At 41.8% G+C, this 21,464-nt stretch overlaps 1 protein-coding gene across 1 annotated transcript; it reads left to right on the forward strand.

Annotated features, from left to right (window-relative positions):
• The first annotated feature begins 608 nt into the window (after positions 1 to 608).
• Positions 609 to 4,307, forward strand: COPS9 (COP9 signalosome subunit 9). Its single transcript, XM_044433026.1, has 3 exons — positions 609 to 720; positions 2,330 to 2,402; positions 4,034 to 4,307. The coding sequence occupies exons 1-3, from the start codon at positions 658 to 660 to the stop codon at positions 4,069 to 4,071; spliced, it is 174 nt and encodes a 57-aa protein (XP_044288961.1). The 5' UTR covers positions 609 to 657; the 3' UTR covers positions 4,072 to 4,307.
• Positions 4,308 to 21,464: the final 17,157 nt, after the last annotated feature.

Raw genomic sequence — 21,464 nt, forward strand, 5'->3', positions numbered from 1 at the left:
GCGTGCTTGCTCAGTCAGAAGTAAACTCCACTAAATTAAAACTGTCTCTAGCAAGTACCCCATTTGCTCCCTTTCATTCCACAGCAGATGCAGAGAGACCTATCCGGATCTTCAAATCCCCCTACTGCCCAAACTAGCGTCTCGATTCGAATCAGACCACGCCAGCACACCTACTATGGCGTAAAAAATAAGCTACAGACGTAACTGCTGCAAGGCGCAGCAGCAAAAAAATAATTATAAAAACCCCTACAACTTCTCCTGTGCCCCAGAGACTATAGCATATGCTGAGATCTGTAAGTCTTTCTTCTGTCTGCTTAGAATTGCACCCTTAAGGTTTTGTTCTGTTCTTTCCTCTCTCTCGGAAACGGGACACATAGAGCTAGGCTGTTGCATTTCCCGTCTCTCATGCAAGCTGAATCGGGATGGGAAAAGAAGGGCTTCCAAAAGCGTATGAACCTGCCCCATTCCAGGTTTAAAAACTCCCCCCTCCCCCGCTGTGCTTCGGTATTGCATTCTGGGAGCGTCCTTTTCCCTCTATGCTGTACATGGAGGAATGCCATAGATGTGGAAGGCCTTCATACGGCTAGAGCAACCGGAAGTCAGCGCGCGCCGGAGCCGGATGTTGGCGCGAGATCGGGAGAGAGGACGGTGGGAGCGATGAAGCCGGCGGTGGACGAGATGTTCCCCGAGGGTGCGGGCCCTTACGTGGACCTCGATGAGGTGAGCCGCTGACCGTGAGAGGCAGCGTAAGGATTCGTCTTTTGAGTCCGCGTCTGCTCGACGAGTTTAAAATGCCATCACTTTAGGAGCTGTGGTGGAGCCGGCTAGTTGTCTCCCAAGGGCTTGTCTCAAGAACTGTTTCAAGGCGCGTGGCACGATAGACGTGGCCGACTGGGGGGGGGCTCCCCCCCTTTCTTCTTTCTTAAGCTCTCCCGCGTTCAACGAGCGTGGTTGGGCGTTCTGCATCAGTGGGATTTTGCCTGCGGGAGGGATGTCAAGAGAAAGGCATCTCTCAGAGTTCTGAGAAACAGTTTCCACTGTTTTTAACCCTGGTATCTTAATTGAAGTGTCTATGAACCCTATGAGTAGGAGGGAATAAAATATACAGTCAAGCAAATGGTTTAAAAACGCTATAGACCATGCATATAGACTGGCCAAAACAGGGGTCTTGGCGTTGTTTTGTGGAAGTTCATCAAAAAGTCGGTGGTGTGCTGTGAAGGAAAATTGCATGTAGGGGATCGTTAGGAAAATAATTCAAAATAACTGCCAATGGCACACGGTCCTTACAAAAATCTGCAATATTGCGAACAGTTCTGTTCACTGCACCTGTGGAGCAGGGAATGGAGTACAAAAAGACAGACCAGATGATGGAGGTGCTGAAGCAAATCCCCTGTGATGAAAGGAAATGGGCTCTTTAGGTTAGAAAAAAAGGCAAGAGGACATGACGGAGGTTTTTGTTGCCTACAATTCATGGTGAGTATGCCTAGGAAGTGTGTCTCTGTCTGCCAGTTGCTGTGCAACATTAGCAGAAGGGTACTGTTCCACTCATGTCCTACTTGTGGCCTTCCCATAGACGTCTGGTTGGCTACTATAAGAACAAAACTCTGGATTAGGTGGACCCATGGTCTGATCAAGCATGGCTCTTCCAGTATGAATGTGTTAGGAGAAAAGCTACTGTAGTGTTAAATCCTAATTGTGTCCAGTATTTATAGGTCATCCTGGAAAAAAAAATTCATTGAATCTTTCAACAAAGTTAAAATGAACTAAGAAAATCCAAGTAAAAATACATCTGAGAAAATAAACAGGTTGTGCCTGATCCCAAAATAACATGAAGTTAGGTACCAAGTAAGCTTACTTACAGGATGTTTTCCATAGTTAGGGGGGAAAAAACATCCAATCATTTGTTTATCAGGCTGGGTTTGAAAATCATGCATCTGACAAATCAGGATCCACTTGGTGCTCTATCTCTTCCATTGTGTTCTGTAGAACAGTGTACCTCCTGATATCTGACATAATTTCTGTAAATTAGTTTTATAACAGGGCATGGATCTTGTGGCTGTCTAGCTGTTTTACTCTAACCAGCTGCAGGCAGCAAAGCAAGTGGTTGGATATTATGTGAGTTCTAATCCAACAGCATATGGAAGGCTGCACGTTCCTCATTCATTTTTAGAAGAACATTTTAGAAAGTGACTGCACATACTGTCTAAGATGAACATACTATCTAAGTGACTGAACATAGTATAAATATATTGTCTGAGATAATGATGTATGAATGTTAAATGGTTGTTGACATATTGTTGCTGCAGTTGATAAAATTACTCTCTTTCAGGCTGGAGGAAGTACAGGTCTATTGATGGACTTAGCAGCCAATGAAAAGGCAGTGCATGCAGACTTCTTTAATAGTAAGCATTAGATTTTTATTCTAAGCTATTCATTTATTTTAGCCACTACCCAGTAGTAATTAATAATTTTTTCATTTCCTACTGATTCTGAAGGAAGTGCTATCAACTTTCAGGTGATATAAGTTAGTAAGTAAAGGCTAAGACAGGGCTGAGAAACAGGGTTTTTATAGTAAGCAAAAAAGAAAAAAAGTGCCAGGGATGCATTTTAGAGAAGAGGCACAAACATAGGAGCTGGGTTAAAGAAGGAACCTACTTCTTGACTTCTGGGAAACAAAATGTGAGTCACCAGACTCAGGTGTGTCATCCCACCCCCAACCCCCACTACTTGGTGTGTAGAATTTAGTATAGTAAAATGTCTATACCTGACTTTTTATTAAAATAGCACACAAGGTAATTTTTAAGTGATTTTTGAACATCTTCTGTTAAATGGATTGCCAGCTAAATGGAAACCATGGGGAAATACCACTTCATCTTAGTAATAATATATAAAGAACAAGAGTAGATCCCTCAGATTGTGTAGTGTGTCAGTAACCAGCAGGAATGTGAGACAATGGTGTAATATCCTAGTTAACCCATTTTTGGGTCCTTGTTCTACTGGCTTTTGTCTAGGTTTTATTTTGGTTTCATTATATTTTAAGCGTATTTTATATTTTTTTTACATTTTGTTTTGTGAATCATACAGAGAACTTCAGGTAATAGACAGTACTGAGATGTAATACATACAGTATTTTAGGATCCATAGAAGTATTTGCATACTTCCCACATGTCACTTCATGAACTCCATATGTTAAGCACATATTTCTCCTGGTTCTTTGTAAAGTTTTTATCATGTAGAAACTTCTTTTGGTGCCTTGCAATAGTGTTTAGGAGGGAATGAAGGAGAAGGTCATGACTTTACAAATGCCTTAGTCTGGAAAGATGCATGTGGCTTTGACTCCCAGCATTCCCTACTCCGTGATTTGCAGGCAACTTAAGGGAGACCATGTGCTGCTCTGAGTTTTGATGTTGCATGCACCTATTTCAGAGCTGAGCATGGTTTGAGACTTTATCCTCTATTTCCTACACGGGGGAGTGTAGAAGATTGCTTTCTCTGTTACATTGGCAAAACAGCATGCAGATGTGGGTGTCTTCCACGTGTTGTGCTACAAACTCCTGTAATATCCATTGGTGCACACACAGTACTCAAGGTAGGTGAAGTGTTCACTGCTGTTGAGTTAAGCAAAACTTATGGGACTATAGTTGTTAAGTTTAAAGAAAGCACAATTATTTAGTCAGAAAGTAGGTGAGTCTGTCGTAAAGTGAGGACAAAAGAGTACAATAAAGAATCCTCTCCTGAACTTTCACAAGTCACTTAACCTGTAAAGTATGCCTGTGTGAGAAAGCTCTTAAGAAAGATTAATAAAAGATCAAATTTGGTTGGATCCAGAAAAATGTGTGTGTGAATTAGGAATTTATTTTTAACACTTTAGCATCATTAGTTCAATTGTTTGTTAACTTAAAGTGGATTCAGTCTCTTTCCTTATCAGGAAAGGAACATTTCTTTAATTCAGAGTAATGAAGATGTCATTAAGTATTCTGTATGATGTTAACTTACTGTGGGTTGCTGTTTTTGTGTTTTTTTTTTTTGTTAGATTTTGAAGATATGTTTGACGATGATGATATCCAGTGAAATTCATCTTCTAGCTATGCCATGCTGAATACTTAAGTTTTTGTTGTAGAGGCAAACTGTGCTCAGAACAGAAGGAAAATGTGAATATTGTCCCTGAGACATGGAAGAACCCTTTGAAAAGGCAAACGATGGATGATGAAGAGAATTGTGGAGCTGTTTCTCATAGAAAATGGGTAGATGTGCAGTTTTTTAGCTTGCTTCAATAAAATCTAAACAATCCTTATTCTGGAAATTTACATCTTGGCTTTCAGTTGAATGATTCCCAAAACAGCTTACAAGCAGCAAATCATAATATTTCATAACACCTGTTTAGATGGACAGTTACAGCTGTATACTCAACCTATGAGCCCTTAGTTGATGGATGGGTCAGAATGTGTTTCCATTTGGTGTTTGTGGAAAATAAGCTGTCGTGATGCTTCTTCATGCAGTTTTTGGAACTTCCAGCATCATCATGTATCCCTGTTACCAGCCACCTTTAGAAATGTAGCTTTTATACAAACTTTGGAAAAATGTTTGAGTACCAGGTTCTCTTTCCTGTTCTTGTACCTGCTGCAGATCAGGTGGGCAAAGGCAAGAGTTGTTTTCTGAGACTGGCCCATTCCTAGTCTCTAGCCTTGTTGTTTATTTTTTGTGGTGCCTTGTAAATGTTAGGCGGTCCCTAGCAGCTGGTGTTAATGACCAGAGAGGGAGAAGGAACAGTTTCAGTGGAGCAGGCAGGCGATAGTCTCTGCCCATGGGTGCAATGGATTGCCAGTTATGGCAACTATTTTTAAATGCAGCTATGAATATAAATCACTATATGCACATTCTATGCAAATTACCATCTTTAGCAGTGATTCGTTTCTTACGCAGCGTTGGCCAGCATCCTGAACAATTTTCTCTGCAGTTCTTTGTGAATCTTCATGGCTGCTGTTAGACACAGAGTCACTGAGTGTTTTTCACTGGCCTGCCTTCTCTGAACTTGCCAGGTATTAATTAACTCTATCCTTTTAGGTAAGTGTCAGTGGCTGATGTGCCTTTTTCAGACATGAATCCAAAAGCTTTACAAATTTTATGTGTCTGAAAAACAAGCAAATAAAATATGAATTCGTAATAAAACTCGGTTAACAAGTTGTTTATGTGCAAACTTGCATCCTCTTGCCTTGCCTACAAGCAACTAAGAGATTCTAAGTAATACAAAAGTCCATGTGTTCATTTCTATTATTTGTTATTTCCTGACTTGCCTGCAATCATGCTGGAGTTAAAGGATCTCATGATTCTCTTACTGCACATCATACTTCTGTAGCATTTGCCAGTCAGAATTGTGCCTCATTCCATATGCAATTCTAATTGAGAACACCCAAGTAATGGTTTGTTTAAATAAGTACAGATTATCATCTGGAACAAGAATCTCATCTAGTTAGGAAGCAAGTAATATGGTAGCTGGGCTGTTACAAATTTCCTGACTGCCAGTTTAGCTGGAGAACCCATTACTTTTGGCCAGTGCAAATATTCTTGGAGAATGGACAAGGCTTACTTGAGAACTTCTTTGGCCTTTTGCCATTGGATGGTTCTTTATCTTGGAATTTATTCTAACTTAGTACTCTATGCTGAATGTTCTTCATGGAACAGTTTGAACACTTCCTCCAAAACAGAACAGAGTTTCAATGAATATCTCAATTGTATTCATATTGTTTCCTTAGTCTGAAAGAAAACTTACTTTTTTCTTAGATGGGGCACTTATTAACAGAAGCTCTGGGACAATGGCATGGTGTGTGCTCTCTCCACATCCTTGCCCTTTATGTGTGCATATATGAATCCTAGCAAAGTGGAATGATGGATTAATTCCAAAATCAGTATAACAGTGACAATTGAAATGGCTGATACAATGAGTGAAATTGTCTGGTTTCATTCTCTGTATTTCAGTAATATTGGCTTCAGGTACTTGAACAGAGAGGTAAGCTCTAATTTCTGTAACACAGGAGCATAAACTATCAAGCCAGGATTGGGCAACTTGTGGTCCTCTAGCTGTTCTGGCTTTCAGTCCTTATCATCCTAGTGGAAAATGCCAGAGGCTGCAACAATAACGGTACTTCATCCTAAAATGAATATCCAACATAGGATTGCTTCTCATGCAAATCATCAAAGACAGAAGCTCATCTGATACCCTCTCATTTAGGTTTCAAGATAAAGCTATAAGCAGTAGGAGTAAATAAGGAAGAACAGCTAGACTGCTGAGGACACACTGCTTCACTTCCTGGATTAGTGGTATCAGTTCAATCATCTCTTTGGCTGTTTTACAAGAATTAGCAAAAAATGAACCACAATAAAATACAGAATGTTTTTTTTTCCAGTATATAACATTTAGAAGCAATTTAACAGTGAAAGCAATTTCAGTACATATTTGACCTGTTAAAAACAGCTGACACAAATGCTTCATTGTGCCATTAAGTCGAAGAAGGCAGAATTAACCCGGCATTGAAAAGATGATAGGAACTGGTGCCAAATAGACCTCACTAAGGGAGGTCATTCCACAATTAGCAGGAAGCCCTCTCTCATATTGCTGTCTTTCAAGCTGCCCGTGAGCTGGTAGATTCAGTTCAGAAGAGGTGTTCTTTCAGGCATTGCTGTTCCAAGCAATGTTAAGAATTTACAAGGCACAACATGTACTTTGAATCAGGCTTAGAAGGATCCAGTCAACCAGTGCAAGTACGTGAAAAATTGATGTTACATGTTCAGAATTCCTGGTCCCAGTCACTATTGCACTGCTGCATTTGTTACAAGCTTCAGCTTCTGAACAATCTTGAAAGGCAGCCCTATGTACAGAGCACTGTTGTAATGTAGCTAGAAGGTTTACAGTGCATAAAAGACTGAAAAAACTTATCTGTGTCCACATAATGGCATAGCTGAACCATGAGCTGAAGCTGATGGAAGGCAATCCACCAGTGAAGCCACCAGAGCCCCAAGTGACAGAGGTCTTCCTTCAGTCTGTCACAGCCAGGGATTGATTTTGTGCATCAACACCTTTTGGAGATGGTCCTTCAAGTAGGCATGGAACCACTGCAATACAGTATCCGCTGTTCCAGCTCAGAAAGTCATGTCAGAAATTTGATGGTATCAAAAACCAGTAAGATATCAAGGAATACCAACAAGATCACACTTCCCTGTCTTCAGGTCATAATATAGAATGATCAAGCTGCTTTAATACCAAAGCCCTGCTTGAACCTCAACAGAAGTGGATCTAGATAAGCAGACTCATCCAAGGACCTTGAAAAAGTAAGGATTGTTTGCCACCAGCCTGAAGTTGTGAAGGTCTTCTGGGTCTTGAAAAGATTTTTTCAGGAGCAGTCTTACTACAACTTCGGTCAGACAGCATGGAACCACTTCCTCTCAAGGTGTAACTGGCCCAAGATTGATCTCTCCCTGCTAGTTTTTGTAATTCAAGAGGGGCAAATTGTCGGTGTGGAAGTACAAGCACCCTACTAGCATCCCAACGTTTTACCAATTGAAACTTGCCCAAGAAAATTAGATCAGGCTACAATCTGACATCTCACCTAATTACCAGGTGGAACAACGGTCCCCTCATGTGCAAGAGAATTTATCATGGTATTTATCCATTGTAAATATGGTGCTCAGAAGCCATCGTAAGAGACAACTGCTTGCTGGATGGTTTCCTGGTACCATAACAGAACTGTTTCTTGTATTGTTTCCTGGTTCCGCCATAGCTTGTTGGGTTGTCTAAACTCAGGATCATCATTTCCATGTTCCTGGCATGCATCTACCATAGAGTCCTGTCAGGTGCATCAGCTGGTCCAGCTGCCCAGCCTCTATGTGTGCACCAATGAGGAAGAGGCAGGTAGCATAGGCAGAGAGCAGTGCATCTTGGGATTAAATTTCAGGCACAATGGCTGATAGGATATGTGTCAACAGTGGGAGGACTTAGTGGGAAAGATAGAAACTATAATGCAGAATCCACCTGATCATCTGTTAAGTAGATCGTGGTAAAAATCATGAACCATGGTAATTACAGTTACTTGTCATGTTGTGTGAATGGAGCCATTGAATCATCTCTAAATAAGTTACTGAGAAAGCACAATTGGCTAAGAAATTTATGTTTAAGATAAATGACACTACCTACCTAGCACCACCTTTGGGGATGCTCCTGGATCCAGAATAGTTACTTGAGTCTCAGGTGGATTCAGAGCCACTGAGCACATTTTATCAGTTTAGGATGATTTACATCCCTACCTGGACAGACAGGTAGCTACAGTAATCCATGCTCTGGTAACCTTTCATTTGGACTAATTTGTAATACACTCTACATGGGACTGCCTTTAAAAACAGTCCAGAGATTAACAGGATAGAGACCTGTTCTCCCCTGCGGTGGAAGGCAGGACACGCTCCAACGGAGCAAAGCTCAGGGAACCCAGGTTCAATTTAGATGCCAGGAAGTACTTCCTGACAGTTAGGATCCCAAGGGTATGGAATTGGCTTCCACAGGAGGTGGTTGAGGCCCCATCAGTGAGGGGCATGTCATGAGCGGAGCCAGCTGGAGCCGGGGGTCAGACTAGATGGCCCAAGATACCCCTTCTGACTTGCTCTGTTTCTATGTTTCTATTATATAACGCCATATAGCTGCACTGGCTTCCAGTTGAAGTCCAGGCCCAATTCAAAGTGTTAGTATTAACATTTAAAGCCCTAAATGTTATCTGAAGGATCACCTCAAACCTGGGTCCTAAGATCACCCTTTGGGGTCAGACAGATTTACAGTGTCCTGAGCTGCAAGCATGTAATAGGTTCTACCCTAAATTTTGCTGGACAACAGTTAGAGGATTGAATAGAGGCAGCAAGATGTTTTTTGCCACCCTCACTGCCCCTATGTATAGTTGACTATATGCACATATCTGAGGGACTGAATTCACTAAGACAGTATTGAAGATGTGTCCTGCTGTCGTGCGCATGATCAGAAGAGTCCGTTATGGGCGCACAAGAGGAAGAAACTTCCCATAAGAACCACAATGTTGATGAAGAACTATGTCTGATGTCAGCAGAACAATCTTCCCAATTTCACAGATGCTGAGAATGAGAATGAGCCAGATAAAAAGGTTCTGGGAGAAGTCAAAACAGAGGCGTGAGAAGAGATCAATTTGGGAGTAGATGGGAAAACAGACTGGCAAGCTGCTGAGATTGAATGATAGAATGAAGGAGATAAGGGGCAAGGGGGTTTTGAGGATGCTCGTTCTCGCAGGCACACATGCAGACTGGGACAGCGAGAATCAAGGCTGACTGAGTAATGCAGGGGGGTCACAGTGCTCCGCCCTTGGAGGGGCGGCCACAAAGGATTCATAAACCAGGTGTGGGTTGAACTTAGAATGACAGGACAACTTTCTAGCCTGTGTGACTGTAATTGCAATACTGTTTAGAATAAAGGCATTTGTAGTATCAACTGGAGTGATTGCTTTCATTGGGAAGGAGCGCAAGCTGCACAACACCTGCTTTATTTCATTGCTCTCAGCTCCAGGATGTACAGTAAGCTGGTTGAAGCTTACTTCAGAGGGGTTGCTCTGGGGCAATCACATCAGATTCTTGGTTCATTGTAGAGTTCAATGTTATCAAGTAGGGTTTTGACAGGAGCATTAGCTGTATCACCCATAAAATCACATAGAACCCTTTGGAAACCATCTGGATTCATTCCAGGGGCAGGCTATCAATACATCCTGTACCTTGCTGAAGGAAAAAACTACCATCAGTCCAAAGCTCAGTAGACAGTGATCTGACAACAGCAATTGGAGTAAGACAAAGCCTGCCACCTTCAGATCACTATCTCCATGCCTACTGAAATACAGCTTTAGATTGTGACCTGCCACATGGGTTGGGTTGCTGACCTGTTGCAACAGTCCCATGTTGTCATGGAAGACATGAAATTCTAAGCAATACCAGACAAGGTGCCCTAAGCATTAATGCTGACATGCCATAAAATCAGCAGACATGGAGATTTCATCGGGTCCAAGAGTCTCTGTCAACTCAGGTACAGAGACTGATGGGCAGAAAGATGGGAAGTGTAGCAGAAGAACTCCCAGTCAGTCCCACTAGCCCAATAAAAGAATCACATATTCCAGACTGATCGACAGACAGGGAGTCAGGAAAGAGAGTTTATATGGCAAACCTTCCTTTATGCTGAACCAAGTACCCCAGTGAGCAGAGCAGGAATAGATTAACTCTTTCATGTTTGCCCATAGCTCAGTTTTGCATGCTGGATCAGCTGCCTCTTCCACTAATAAATCATGAATAATGGAGATCTTATTCTTCACTAAGCTGGCATTTAAAAGCAACACCCAGAGACCTGAGGTTAACGGGGCAACCACCGAAACACTGGGTGTGAGGAAGATCAGAAAACGAAACAGCCGTTAACAGTCTAAGCTGATTTTCCCCTTCCCTGGCTAGCCCTCCTCTAAATGCCATATCCCCCTCTACTTGCTATTACACCCATTGGGTCATCCCAGTTGGCCCCATATCCTCCCTCCTAGGCACAAACTCAGGCTCTAAAAAGGGCCACCAACTACCACACACATACCAAAGCCTTAACTGAATGAATTGAATTAAATAAATGCCCAGGATGCTTGGAAATGGCCCTAGCTCTTCTGTTCCTCCTCTGAAATTGCAACCCATTTCAGCACATTCTCTTCAGGGTCTGACTTGTCAAAAAAAAAGGGGGGGGGGACCTTCCTCCAGCCCAGCCTAGCCAACTTTCATTTCCTATCAAACTAGCAGAATTTTTTTCTTCTTGATGGTTATACTAACTTTGCCCAAATAGCAGGAACAACAGTTCTCTGCCCAGCAGGGTAAGAGTCTGACAGATGGTAAAGAAGCAGCACACCTTGCCTGGATAGTGTCCCCCGTTTGCTTGCCTGCTTGTGCCTTCGTCTCCATTTGAAGGACAGCTAGCACACTTCTCTCTCTTCTGAGGGCTCCCTCCCTTTGAAAGCCTTGTCCCAATTCCAATTTAAGGATAACGAATCATCAGGAGGAAGAGCTGGACCTCGGTTTGCCCATTACATGGTGAGATGTTACTGTTATGTTATAATAATAACTTCTAAATGTATATTTAGTTCAGCATTTGCAAACTTTTGCTAAACTTTTCTGGTGATCCATTTACTCATTTCTTATTTGTGGTGATGGCTAAGCAGCCAGTTAAGTGCCACAGGCTCTCTGCATCTGAGAATCTCTCAGGGTGAACTTCTGAAAGTGTGAAAGGTCCATCTGCTCTGTCACTGCATAAAGCTGACAGAGGCTGTGATAATGTCAGTACTGCAGGAGAAGGATGGAAGGAATGGGAAGACAATGGAGAGAGGCCTGTGGAAGAAAGAAATAGGGAGATAACAGGAAAGAGATGCATGTGCAGAGAAAGGTATGCGAGATGCTGCAAAAACCTTTTCATGAGATAGAAGCTACACAGAACAAGAGTATATTGCTAAGACCCTGACTGTTGGTCAATGGCAATGGCTGAAAGTCAAACTACACACAGGCAAGGATTGATTGATTGATTGATTGATTGATTTTCTATGCCATCCATTACTAAAAAATGCCTCTGGATGGTTTACAAGAAAAGGATGAGCAAACTCCAAAGAGCATAATTTGCTACCAAAAGCAATGCTAGAAATGATATCATTAACACAGAAATGGTAGTTTGAGCCATATGAACAGTAAATACTAAAGTGAGCTAACCAATAGCCTTGCATGGATACCTGTGACTTTTTTTGAAAAGGGAATTGTAACACATTAAATTGTCTAAAACACTAACAATAGAGAGACCTGTGTTTGCAGCTGAGCTTTCCAATAGTCTGAAACTTCTGAGGTATGAGAAGTCAATTTTGAAATGAGAGTAGGAAAAAAAAGGTTAGGAGAGACACAAAGAGATAGAGAAGATTAATAAAGCTGGGAGAGAGATCTGAGAGACCCATGGGGGTGCAGAGAGAGAGGAGCATGGTTTGGGGTGTGAAGCAAAGATGAAAACTAAGTTGTTCTCAGAAATCACACCAGCACAGAATATTTTGATTATTCATTACCATTACTTCCTGTATGAACCCCGATTCATCTGCTGCTGTCCTGTTACACAGAATCACAATCAGTTAAATAAACATTCTTACAACCTCTAGAAGTCCAACTTCTTTTAAAGTCTTCTCACAGGCTCAAATCCTATTGTTAATCTCTGCATGAAGAACATGAAGTATGTGCACGCGTTTATTAAAAGTCAGCAGTTTAGTTTATCTGAGCTGACAAAAGCAGAAATACTGGTAAGGGCAAAGGGGAAAATAAGGGTTCCTTGATTGACCAGAAATCACCAAGGTCAGCAAACTGTGTTCTTGGGTTTTGTGTCTGCATTTGAATGTGAGCAGGAGAGATAAACAAGGATCCTGTGACCAAACAAGGATCCTGTGACCAAACATAGTACAGTTGCAGGGGACAGTGCTAGGTGTTGTGGACAAGTGATTCATCCTACAATATTTCCGTCTTTGTCAAAAGCAAAGTTTTTGCTGGTAATTTAATTGCAAGACCTTTTTTTTTTCATAGTTCCATCAAGCTATCAATTGCCCTGCATAGCGTAAACTACTCTGAGTGGAGAAACCCAGCAGGGCTGGAGGGCACAAAGGTATTGTACAGTCATTAAAAGTGAGATCCCTTCCCACACCACTGCACAGAGGAATTGGGGGCAGCAATTAGAACATTCCTTTCAGGGTCCCTGCAGAGAGATGATTAAAAGCACTGTAGCTGGCATTGCTGAGAGGGGAATGGGTCACAGTTCAGGCCATACAAAGGGAGGCAAATGTGGCATGTTTCCTTTTCATTTTGGCAGGGAAAATGCTAGGAAGGGGAGCATTCACCTCGGTCAGCTAGATCTCCTCTATTTTCATTGGCCAGTGATCCAATTGTGGATGTCACTTGGAACACTGATGGAGACAGGAAAGTGCAAGGTGAGCACTTTGTAGTATGAACTCACCATTGCTATTCTGTGTGATGATACTTTGTTTAATGGTTTAAGCACCTAGCATCAAGCAAATTGTAATAAAATTTCAGGTTCCTAAAAATGCTAAAACCTTATTTTTGACTATAGTTTGCACTGAAACATGGCCAGAGTACTGTAAATGCCGGAAAGCAAATGTGACACATGCATCTCTTCACAGAAGGAAAGCAAAGTGTTTCTAAATTGATGTAAATCCTTAAAATGTTGGTTATGATTCCCCATACAGATTTGTAGCCCTTGTCTTTTGCTTTTAATGGTGGCCTTCTATGCAGAAATAGAATAGGTGATACTTCTTTCTCCAGATCAGGAAACAGAGTGGCCATTTATGAAAGAGGACTGTCGTGCTGCAGCCTTAACTACATAGGAGTGAATTTCAGCATATGTGGCTTACCTGTCAAACTACACCTGCTGAAATTTCCACTTAGGCACAACTATTAAAGATGTGGGCACCCTGTCTTTTCTTCCTGCAGGTCACCATGCCAGGAAAGCCCTTCCTAAAAGTTTGTGCCACAGGCAGCTCATATTAATTTTTATTTATTTAAAATTAGTTTTAGGCCGCCATTAGGAGTGGAACCCTTTCAAGCTGTGAGTTACTGGCTTTGGAACAGAGCTAGTATTAAAGATTGCAATCTGTTCTGAAATCTTCACAGGCAAGGATTCTGATCCCTACTTTAAAAAGAAAAAGAAAAAGAAAGAAAAACTCTGATTATACATCACAGATTAGGTGAGTTCTACCTGGTTTTTTGGGACTGCAGGTGGAGCAGTGGTTTAAACCGCTGTGCTGCTGGGCTGGTAGATCAAAAGGTTGCCAGTTTGAATGTGCACAATGGGGTGAGTTCCTGTTGCTCCGTACCACTTCGGTGGGCAGGTAACAGCATTCCGTGCACCTCAGTGTTTAGTCATGCCAGCCACATGACCACGGAGACTCTCTGCAGACAAACACTGGCTCCCTGGGCTAGGAAACGGAGATGAGCACCGCCCCCCAGAGTCAGACATGACTGGGCTTAACCTCAAGGGGAAACCTTTACCTGGTTTTTTACTTGACTGGGGTCTTCATCCTCAACACATTTTTTCACTCCTACCTGTGATGTGACCTGATTGTCAGAACTGAAGGCAAGTGTCACCAAGCAGCGAAAAAGCAGCTGTGAGGTGTTGTCTGGTGAAGCCATTGCAGACAATTGATGGAAAGTGGTTGAAGTAGCCTGGAATTTCTGCTATAGCTCCAAATTCTGCAGGATAGCAAATATCAAGCTCAGCATAAATTTAATTTTTGTGAGGATAAATGAAAGAGTCAGTGACAATAATACTGAATTAAAAGCTAGGGTATCCAGCACATGTCATAAACAGGTATTTTGCTAAGTATTGGCAATGCAGAAGTATTGTCGGGAGTCTAAGGGCCAGCATGGTATAGCCCACTCAGGGATGACACTGGTGACACTGGGGCTACTACCATTCCAGTTTTTACTCAGAGCTTTATAGAAGCTATCCATGGAGCTCCATGGTGTTGATCTTTTTTTGGAGAAGGAGTTCAGTAGCTTGGATGGCTTGTATTAAGAAGCTCCACTGACACTGGAGACATCAGCCTTCCCTGAGCAAAACCTTCCCCAGCCTGACTAATTCCAAAAGTTTTGGTCCTTGGCTTCCATCATCCATAACCATTGATCATGCTGATACTGGCCGAAGAGCTTGTAGAGTTCAGAACATCTGGCCAGACCCAGGCTATGGAAGGCTGTTGTCGTGAAGACAGGACATCTCGGGGAGCATTCACTCTAAGGGTCCATGTAAGTTAGAGATAACTTGATGGCACATAACAGCAACAGGTTCTAATCACTGTAAATGTAGGGGGCTCATGGCATCTGGGCATGTTACTTTTTCTCAGCCTAATGTACTTTCCAGGATTGACTAAAGAAACAGATCAGTTCAGACGAGGTGGGAGGGGAGTGAAATGAGGTTTCACTGTACATGCATTAAGGCCTAGTTTTAGAAGTTAGCCTACTATGTTATTTTTGTTACAGTGTAAGAGGAAAATTTGCAGCAACTTGATTTGCAGTGATTGATGTGTAGAAAGGTATCATATTATCGCCTGCTAAGGTCTCTAGATTAAGCGGCTGTTAAAGGCACAGCTACAGGAATCATTTGAAAAATTGGCAAACTGAGGAAGACATAATCTGAAGTTTTGCAATTATCATAGTGGCTTATTGTCTGATATTCATAGGAGGAAAATTCCAAAGGAAGCATTGCAAATATTTATAGCCCACTGCCGTACAATCTTGCTCTTTTTCCAAGGATATTTTCTGTGGGGTTTTTTTTTTCTAGCTATACTATTATATCTCTTCCTAAGGGACAGGCAGTAGGTGAAGAAGAAAGAGAACCAGTTCTCTGTGAGAACATATCAAAAGAAAAATGTCCTTGACAAAGAACAGAAAGGTTAAAAAAAGATAGAACAAAAATTGGATTCGTCTATGACAGCTTTGGATATTTTTCTTTTTTTCTCTCCTAGATTGAGGCAACTCACATGTTTCTAGGTCACTGTTTTTCACAGGCTTTTTGTCATTAAAAGTCATAAAATATAAATCACAGATATGCACAAGGATATAATAGAACTAAGCAACAGCTTTAAATGATGTTGCATTTATGCAAAACTGACCTGCATATTCAGTAGCAAACTGGCTTCTACTAATTCCTACAAATTCTGTGGAGTTGCAGACTGATATTTCATTTCTGGGAGGGATTTGCATGAATTTCCTTAACAGAAATTCTCATTTGCACAAGTGGAATGCACATCACTTGAAAAACTAACCTGTCAGTAAATGGATAGTGGAATGCAAGATACCAGACTATCTACAAAACTCAAACCAAATGGATTTAATAAAAGCCACATATCCCTTGGTAAATGTGTGAAATACAGAAATGTTTTCAGTTATCCCATGTCTTAAATTCCCTCTTAACTGAAGGAACTGGGTGCATTTAGCTGTGAGAAGGTAAAAAAAAGATGCCGTTTTTAAACTCCTTAAAGCATTGTTGCACAGAAGAAGGCGACAATTGATCTGCATCATTCATGAGTGGCGGACATAAACTAATGGCCGTCATGGTGGTACAATGCAACCCTGCTGAAACTGGAACCACCTGTCTCCTTTGGCAATCAGACCAACTGCCCCAGGAAGTGAGGGAGGTGTTTGAGCACACCCTGGGCTGTCATCTGGTAGGGATGCTCTAAACTGGGTTCTTGCACTGAGCAGCGGATGGGGCTTGATGGCCTACATGGCCCCTTCCAACTTGGATCAAATGATATCCATATCAAATGGTATCCATGTCATAACTTGGATCAAATGGCATGACTACTCCTGTTACGACTTATTCCTGAGTGTATACTAGAAGGTTATGCTTGACTTTTTATTTTTACCCTTTCTGTTAATTCATGGCAAAAATGGTAATTGTTGATGTTTATTTATTTTATTTATTTATTTTTCAATTTGTATCCTGCCTTTTCCCTGCAAAGGGCTCAAGGCAGCTTACAACATTCTCCTCCTCCATCTTATCCCCACAACAACCACCCTGTGAGGTAGGTTGGGCTGAGAGTCTGTGGCTGGCCCAAAGTCACCCAGTTGGCTCCATGGCTGAGCGGGGACTAGAACCCAGGTCGTCTGGGTCCCAGCCCCATGCTCTTAACCACCACACCACATGTTGCCAGGGAAAATGTTTAAATGTAGATAAATTGCAGTATAGGTGCAAAAATAAAGGTTAAATTAAAATAGCATGTAATTTTGTCTTAGAAAGACCTGTAGATCAGATAAACTTCTCTCCTTTTTGCCTTACTACAAGACTCAGTGAGCAAGCAGGAAGTAGTGTCTGCAGCTGTTGCAGCTGCTGCATCTCACCACCACCATAGTCTGGCTCAAGCAAGAGGCAAATGAGCCAACAGTGAAGTAGCAGTAAGCCCAGTAGCTTCTGGTCAGTGGAGACTTGCTAGGGTGTGGATCCTTGGCAAGTACCCAATTATGCTTGGCAACACCAACTTCTTTTTGTCTATCGGTGAATCTATAGCGATCTGAATTCTCTGAGTGCGGATTCTTGTGTGCCCTAGACTTTTGACTACATAAGTATCTATACTCTAATAATTCAGCTTACTCCAAATGGAACCATCCATATCAAAGATGGGTGGTATCTCCACGCTTGGGGGAATGCTAGTTTTCAGAAGTACATAAAAGCTTTCAGATGAAGCAAAATCTAATGGGATGGGAGAAGTGAGATAACCTACTGAGGAATGAGCATGCCCAGTGATTATGGAAAGCTGACTACTATGGGAGGAGAAAATGGAAAACTCAAGTGATGGTGGTGTGCAAGTAGAATCACTTGGAAGTGGGCCTAGGTGGCTGAAACCCTGAATAATAATGCTTGTACTGCAATGTTTTGTTGGAGATCTCATTTGCTAATCCAGTTGCTACAACTGTCAATGCCACAAATAGCATTTAAAGTGCCAAGAGAGTGCTGAGCCCATCTGTACAGAATAGCCATTGGATAACAAATGCAGAGCTCTGAATTTATAAAGCCTTTGGGTGCTGTATACGTCTCTAAGACCTCGGGGATGCAGATGGTACTTTTATGATCTATTAACATGTTGGGAGGAAACACCTGACTATTGTTTGTTAGGGCAATAGCCTAATATACAGATGTTGACTGTTTGCTTATACTTATTATACAAGATAAAATTCTGAAAATGTGCCCAATAACCTGTCACAGAGGTTCAAATGGTAAAAGCAGGATAGCAAAAGTTGCCTTTTGATTTTACACGCACATGAAATTTTTAGTTTCAGCCACTTCCTTGCATCCCTCCCCATTTGTGGCTTAGCAAAAGTGTTCCGTAACAATGAAGTGATGGTTACTGATAGTGTTGCCCCATCTTGTGGATTCTTGCAGTGACTGCACTCAAGTCACTGTTGTAAAAATATTTTCATCATTAAGGGCAAGATTTTATCACAGCAGTGGCTTTAAGTGAGTCAAAGCCAGGGACTCAATTTAGATTTCAGTAGGCAGAAAAATATGCAGCAGAATGTAAGGGACCACTTATGAGTACAAGATTAAATTACGAAAAAGCAGAGTTCTTGTGGTTGCTTCATTTAAAAAAGCTAATAACATTACAGGTCAGTTACCCCTCAAAAATCTCAAGGGAAAGTTTGCTTTAACATCTGGAACCAGTAGAAGAAACTACAAAGCTGCATGAATCGCACGGGCAAATAAAAGTTTGGTTTTCCCTTCTTACCAGGATTGAGGGTATAAAACCCTGGAAATCATGATTATACTATCATCACTTCCTGGTGCAATGAGATAGATCAAGAGTGAGCAGATGATTTTTTAATGATGGGTAGTTTCCTTTTCTCTAATATTTAGAAACTCCTGCAGCTAAACCAGTGAGGTCCTTGAAATGCAAATGTTTTGACAAAGAAATTCTTCTACTTGCATCTTTCAAAGAGACAAAGATGGGGAAGGTGGGAAAAAGAAGAGATGAATACTGATTCAAAAAAGCTATGGACATGGGAACACCAGTCAGAGATCAGAGGATGGCACTGCATAAGGACAGCATGGTGGCTGCTTATATACATTTACAGGCATCAGATGCCAAGAGCATGAACACTTTATTTCTTCTTACAACTGAATATGTAATGACAATCAATGGCAGCAGTGTCACCTGTGTGACCGTGTCAATTGTTACTGTGGCTGATCTCTCAAGCAGCCAGACAACAGGCACCTGCCATTGCTACAAACAACTGTACAAGCTCCTGTGCTATACATCCGTTGAGCTAGGAAACAGGGAATTGAAACTTTTTTCATCAGTCTTCATCTATAATACATTGGGTGAGCTTTATGGTGCTTTTCTTTGGGGTTATTTACATTTGTGTGTATGTGTGTATTATTAGATACATAGCATTTCTTGACAAAAAGCGGGGGGAGTCTTTTTAAGAGAAAACTAGCATGTCAGAAAGAGGACTAGAACCTGATATTAGCTGTCGATATGACAGCAAATGTTCCTCTATGGTAGAAGAGTTAGGTGAGCTCTCACCTGCACCTGCTTGTAGCCGACACTTTTCCTGAGCCTCTTTGTATTTTGGCCCTAGCAGCAGAGTATAACAGCTCTTTCAATTTACCATGAAATAAACAACATAGCATTACTCTGAGGCATTGTGGGGAAATTAAATGCAGCCTGTAATCACCTGTCCCACTGCTGCCTGCATAGGGTGGCCATTTACCTATCATTCTCTCTCTCTCTCTCTCTCTCTCTCACACACACACACACACACACAGAGAGAGAGAGAGAGAGAGAGAGAGAGAGAGAGAGAGAGAGAGAGAGAGAGAGAACATCAACATGAAAGAAGGGACAGGGTTATGCCAACTTTTCATATACCAATTATATCTATAGCTGAAAATTTAGAAATCTGTGACATTTTAAAGGTGAATATGCTACATTCACCCTAATGGGGAAGACTGTTATTGGGTAATGTGACAGTCACTTGTGCCTGCTCACTCTGCTATCCATTCTTATGATTCTTCATCTTTAAACTGGACTTGGGCTGGATGACACCCCCTCCCTCCCACACCACCCTCATATAGAAGCCAGCTTCAAATCCAAAGACTGATAGCTCTACAAATAGAGGACTATCCTTTGTAAAGTAAGACACATAGCTACCCTGATGTAAAAGATGTAGAGACCATCCAAATGTGGGGTCCTTTTGCTCCTCTAACGTGGAACTGGCTGTGACCTGCAGTCTAAAGTGGTTCAGAACAAGCATAGGCTTAATACCAGTAAAAATTGATTATGACTGTTAGAGCACCTGCTTTGCATGCAAAAGGTCCCAGGTTTGTTCCTCAACATCTGAGGTCTGGGCCACATCTTTACCTGAAGCCTTGGTGAGCTACTGCCAGTCAAGAAGACAAAGGTGGGCTAGATAGACCAGGGATGGACTGACTTAATGTAAGTGTCAGAGGCCTGTTCTCTGTCACACACACCCTTTTCTCCTTCCAAGTAAATCAAGAAAAATGGCTTCTAACTACAGTCTTTACTAGGAGAAGGTGCAGGGAATTCTTATTTGATTTGCAGATGACACAAAAATGGGTGAAATAGCTAATACAATGGAAGATAGAAACAAAATTCAAAATTTGGCATTTGATAGGTTTGAGTGCTCAGCTGAAAACAACAGAATGAAATTTAATAGGGACAAATGCCAAATTCTGCCCCTTGGAAAAATAAGCAAAAATGTATGGTTACAATACAGGGAACACTTGTCTCAACAATACTGCAAGCAAGCAGCATCTTGAAATGGTTGTAGATCACAAGCTGGATATGAATTTTAAAAAGGGATGCAGCTGCAAAAAAGGCAAATGCTTTCACTTCCCAATTATTTGAAGTACAGTGGTACCTTGGCTCACGAACGCCTTGGCTCATGAACAAAAATTTCATGAAAATTTTGACTTGGGTCAAGAACTCCGCTTTGGGTGGCTACCAAGATCGCAGACATCTCCCCACCCCCCCTAATGGGGAGATGGCCACGATCGCAGTTGCGCTTGTGCAGGGAACACATGCGTGATCATGGCTGTGCTGTGCTGCGCCCGTCTTTCCTGCAGGAGCGCACCCGTGATCACGCACGTCTTCCCTGCACGAACGCAGCTGCGATCCTGGCCCTCTTCCCACTCGGGCGGTGGGGGGGTGGGGAGATGGCAGCGATCGTGCTGGTTGTGGGGGGGAAGATGGCCAAGATTACACCCATCTTTCCTGCAGAAGTGCGCCCATGCCAGGGTTTCTTGTATCTTGTATTCTGGCTGAACATCAAGAAACACTTCTTAGAGCAATATGAAAATGGCTTCTAGAGTTGGATGAGTTCAATGTTCTTAAATCTAACATTAAGATGAGTCTTACTAAATTCAGCCCTGACATTTCTCTGTTTTAGGTTTCATGGCCTTTAGGATATTCTCTCTCAGGAATGGAATTTCCAGTGGAATCAAATATATGATGAGTCTGTGGCTAAAAAACAAAATTTCTCACAAGCTTTTCCTGTTATCATAAAGGAAAACTATCAGGCAAGTGGCTGACCAAAGGCCTCTGTAAGGTATGCAAAATGCAGAAAAGATGAGGACAAGCACATAAGTCTTCTCTAAAAGGTATGCAAAGTTTTGCAATGGTCACTTCTGTCACTTAGAAAAGGGCTGGGTGGTGGTGAGGGGGGAGACCAGAAAGGGGCAATATGATGTGTGGGAATATCGTGTAAGCTGATGTGAAAAACCAGCATATAGATTTTGAAGAATCATCAGTAGTTAGGATATATGGTACTCAAATGATTAATAGCAAGCATATAGCAAATATTTCATTATGAATGTTGAATAGCTTGTAGTATTTCATCCA

The sequence above is a fragment of the Varanus komodoensis genome, unplaced genomic scaffold, assembly GCF_004798865.1.
Source record: "Varanus komodoensis strain SLA01 unplaced genomic scaffold, ASM479886v1 scaffold25, whole genome shotgun sequence".
In the NCBI taxonomy this organism is placed as follows: Eukaryota; Metazoa; Chordata; class Lepidosauria; order Squamata; family Varanidae; genus Varanus; species Varanus komodoensis.

Bases quoted from the DNA above. Each gene is read 5' to 3' on its own strand.
- COPS9 (XM_044433026.1), top strand. From the start codon at position 658: ATGAAGCCGGCGGTGGACGAGATGTTCCCCGAGGGTGCGGGCCCTTAC. The intron at 721-2,329 runs GTGAGCCGCTGA...ACTCTCTTTCAG, and splicing joins CTTACGTGGACCTCGATGAG to GCTGGAGGAAGTACAGGTCT. The intron at 2,403-4,033 runs GTAAGCATTAGA...TTTTTTTGTTAG, and splicing joins GCATGCAGACTTCTTTAATA to ATTTTGAAGATATGTTTGAC.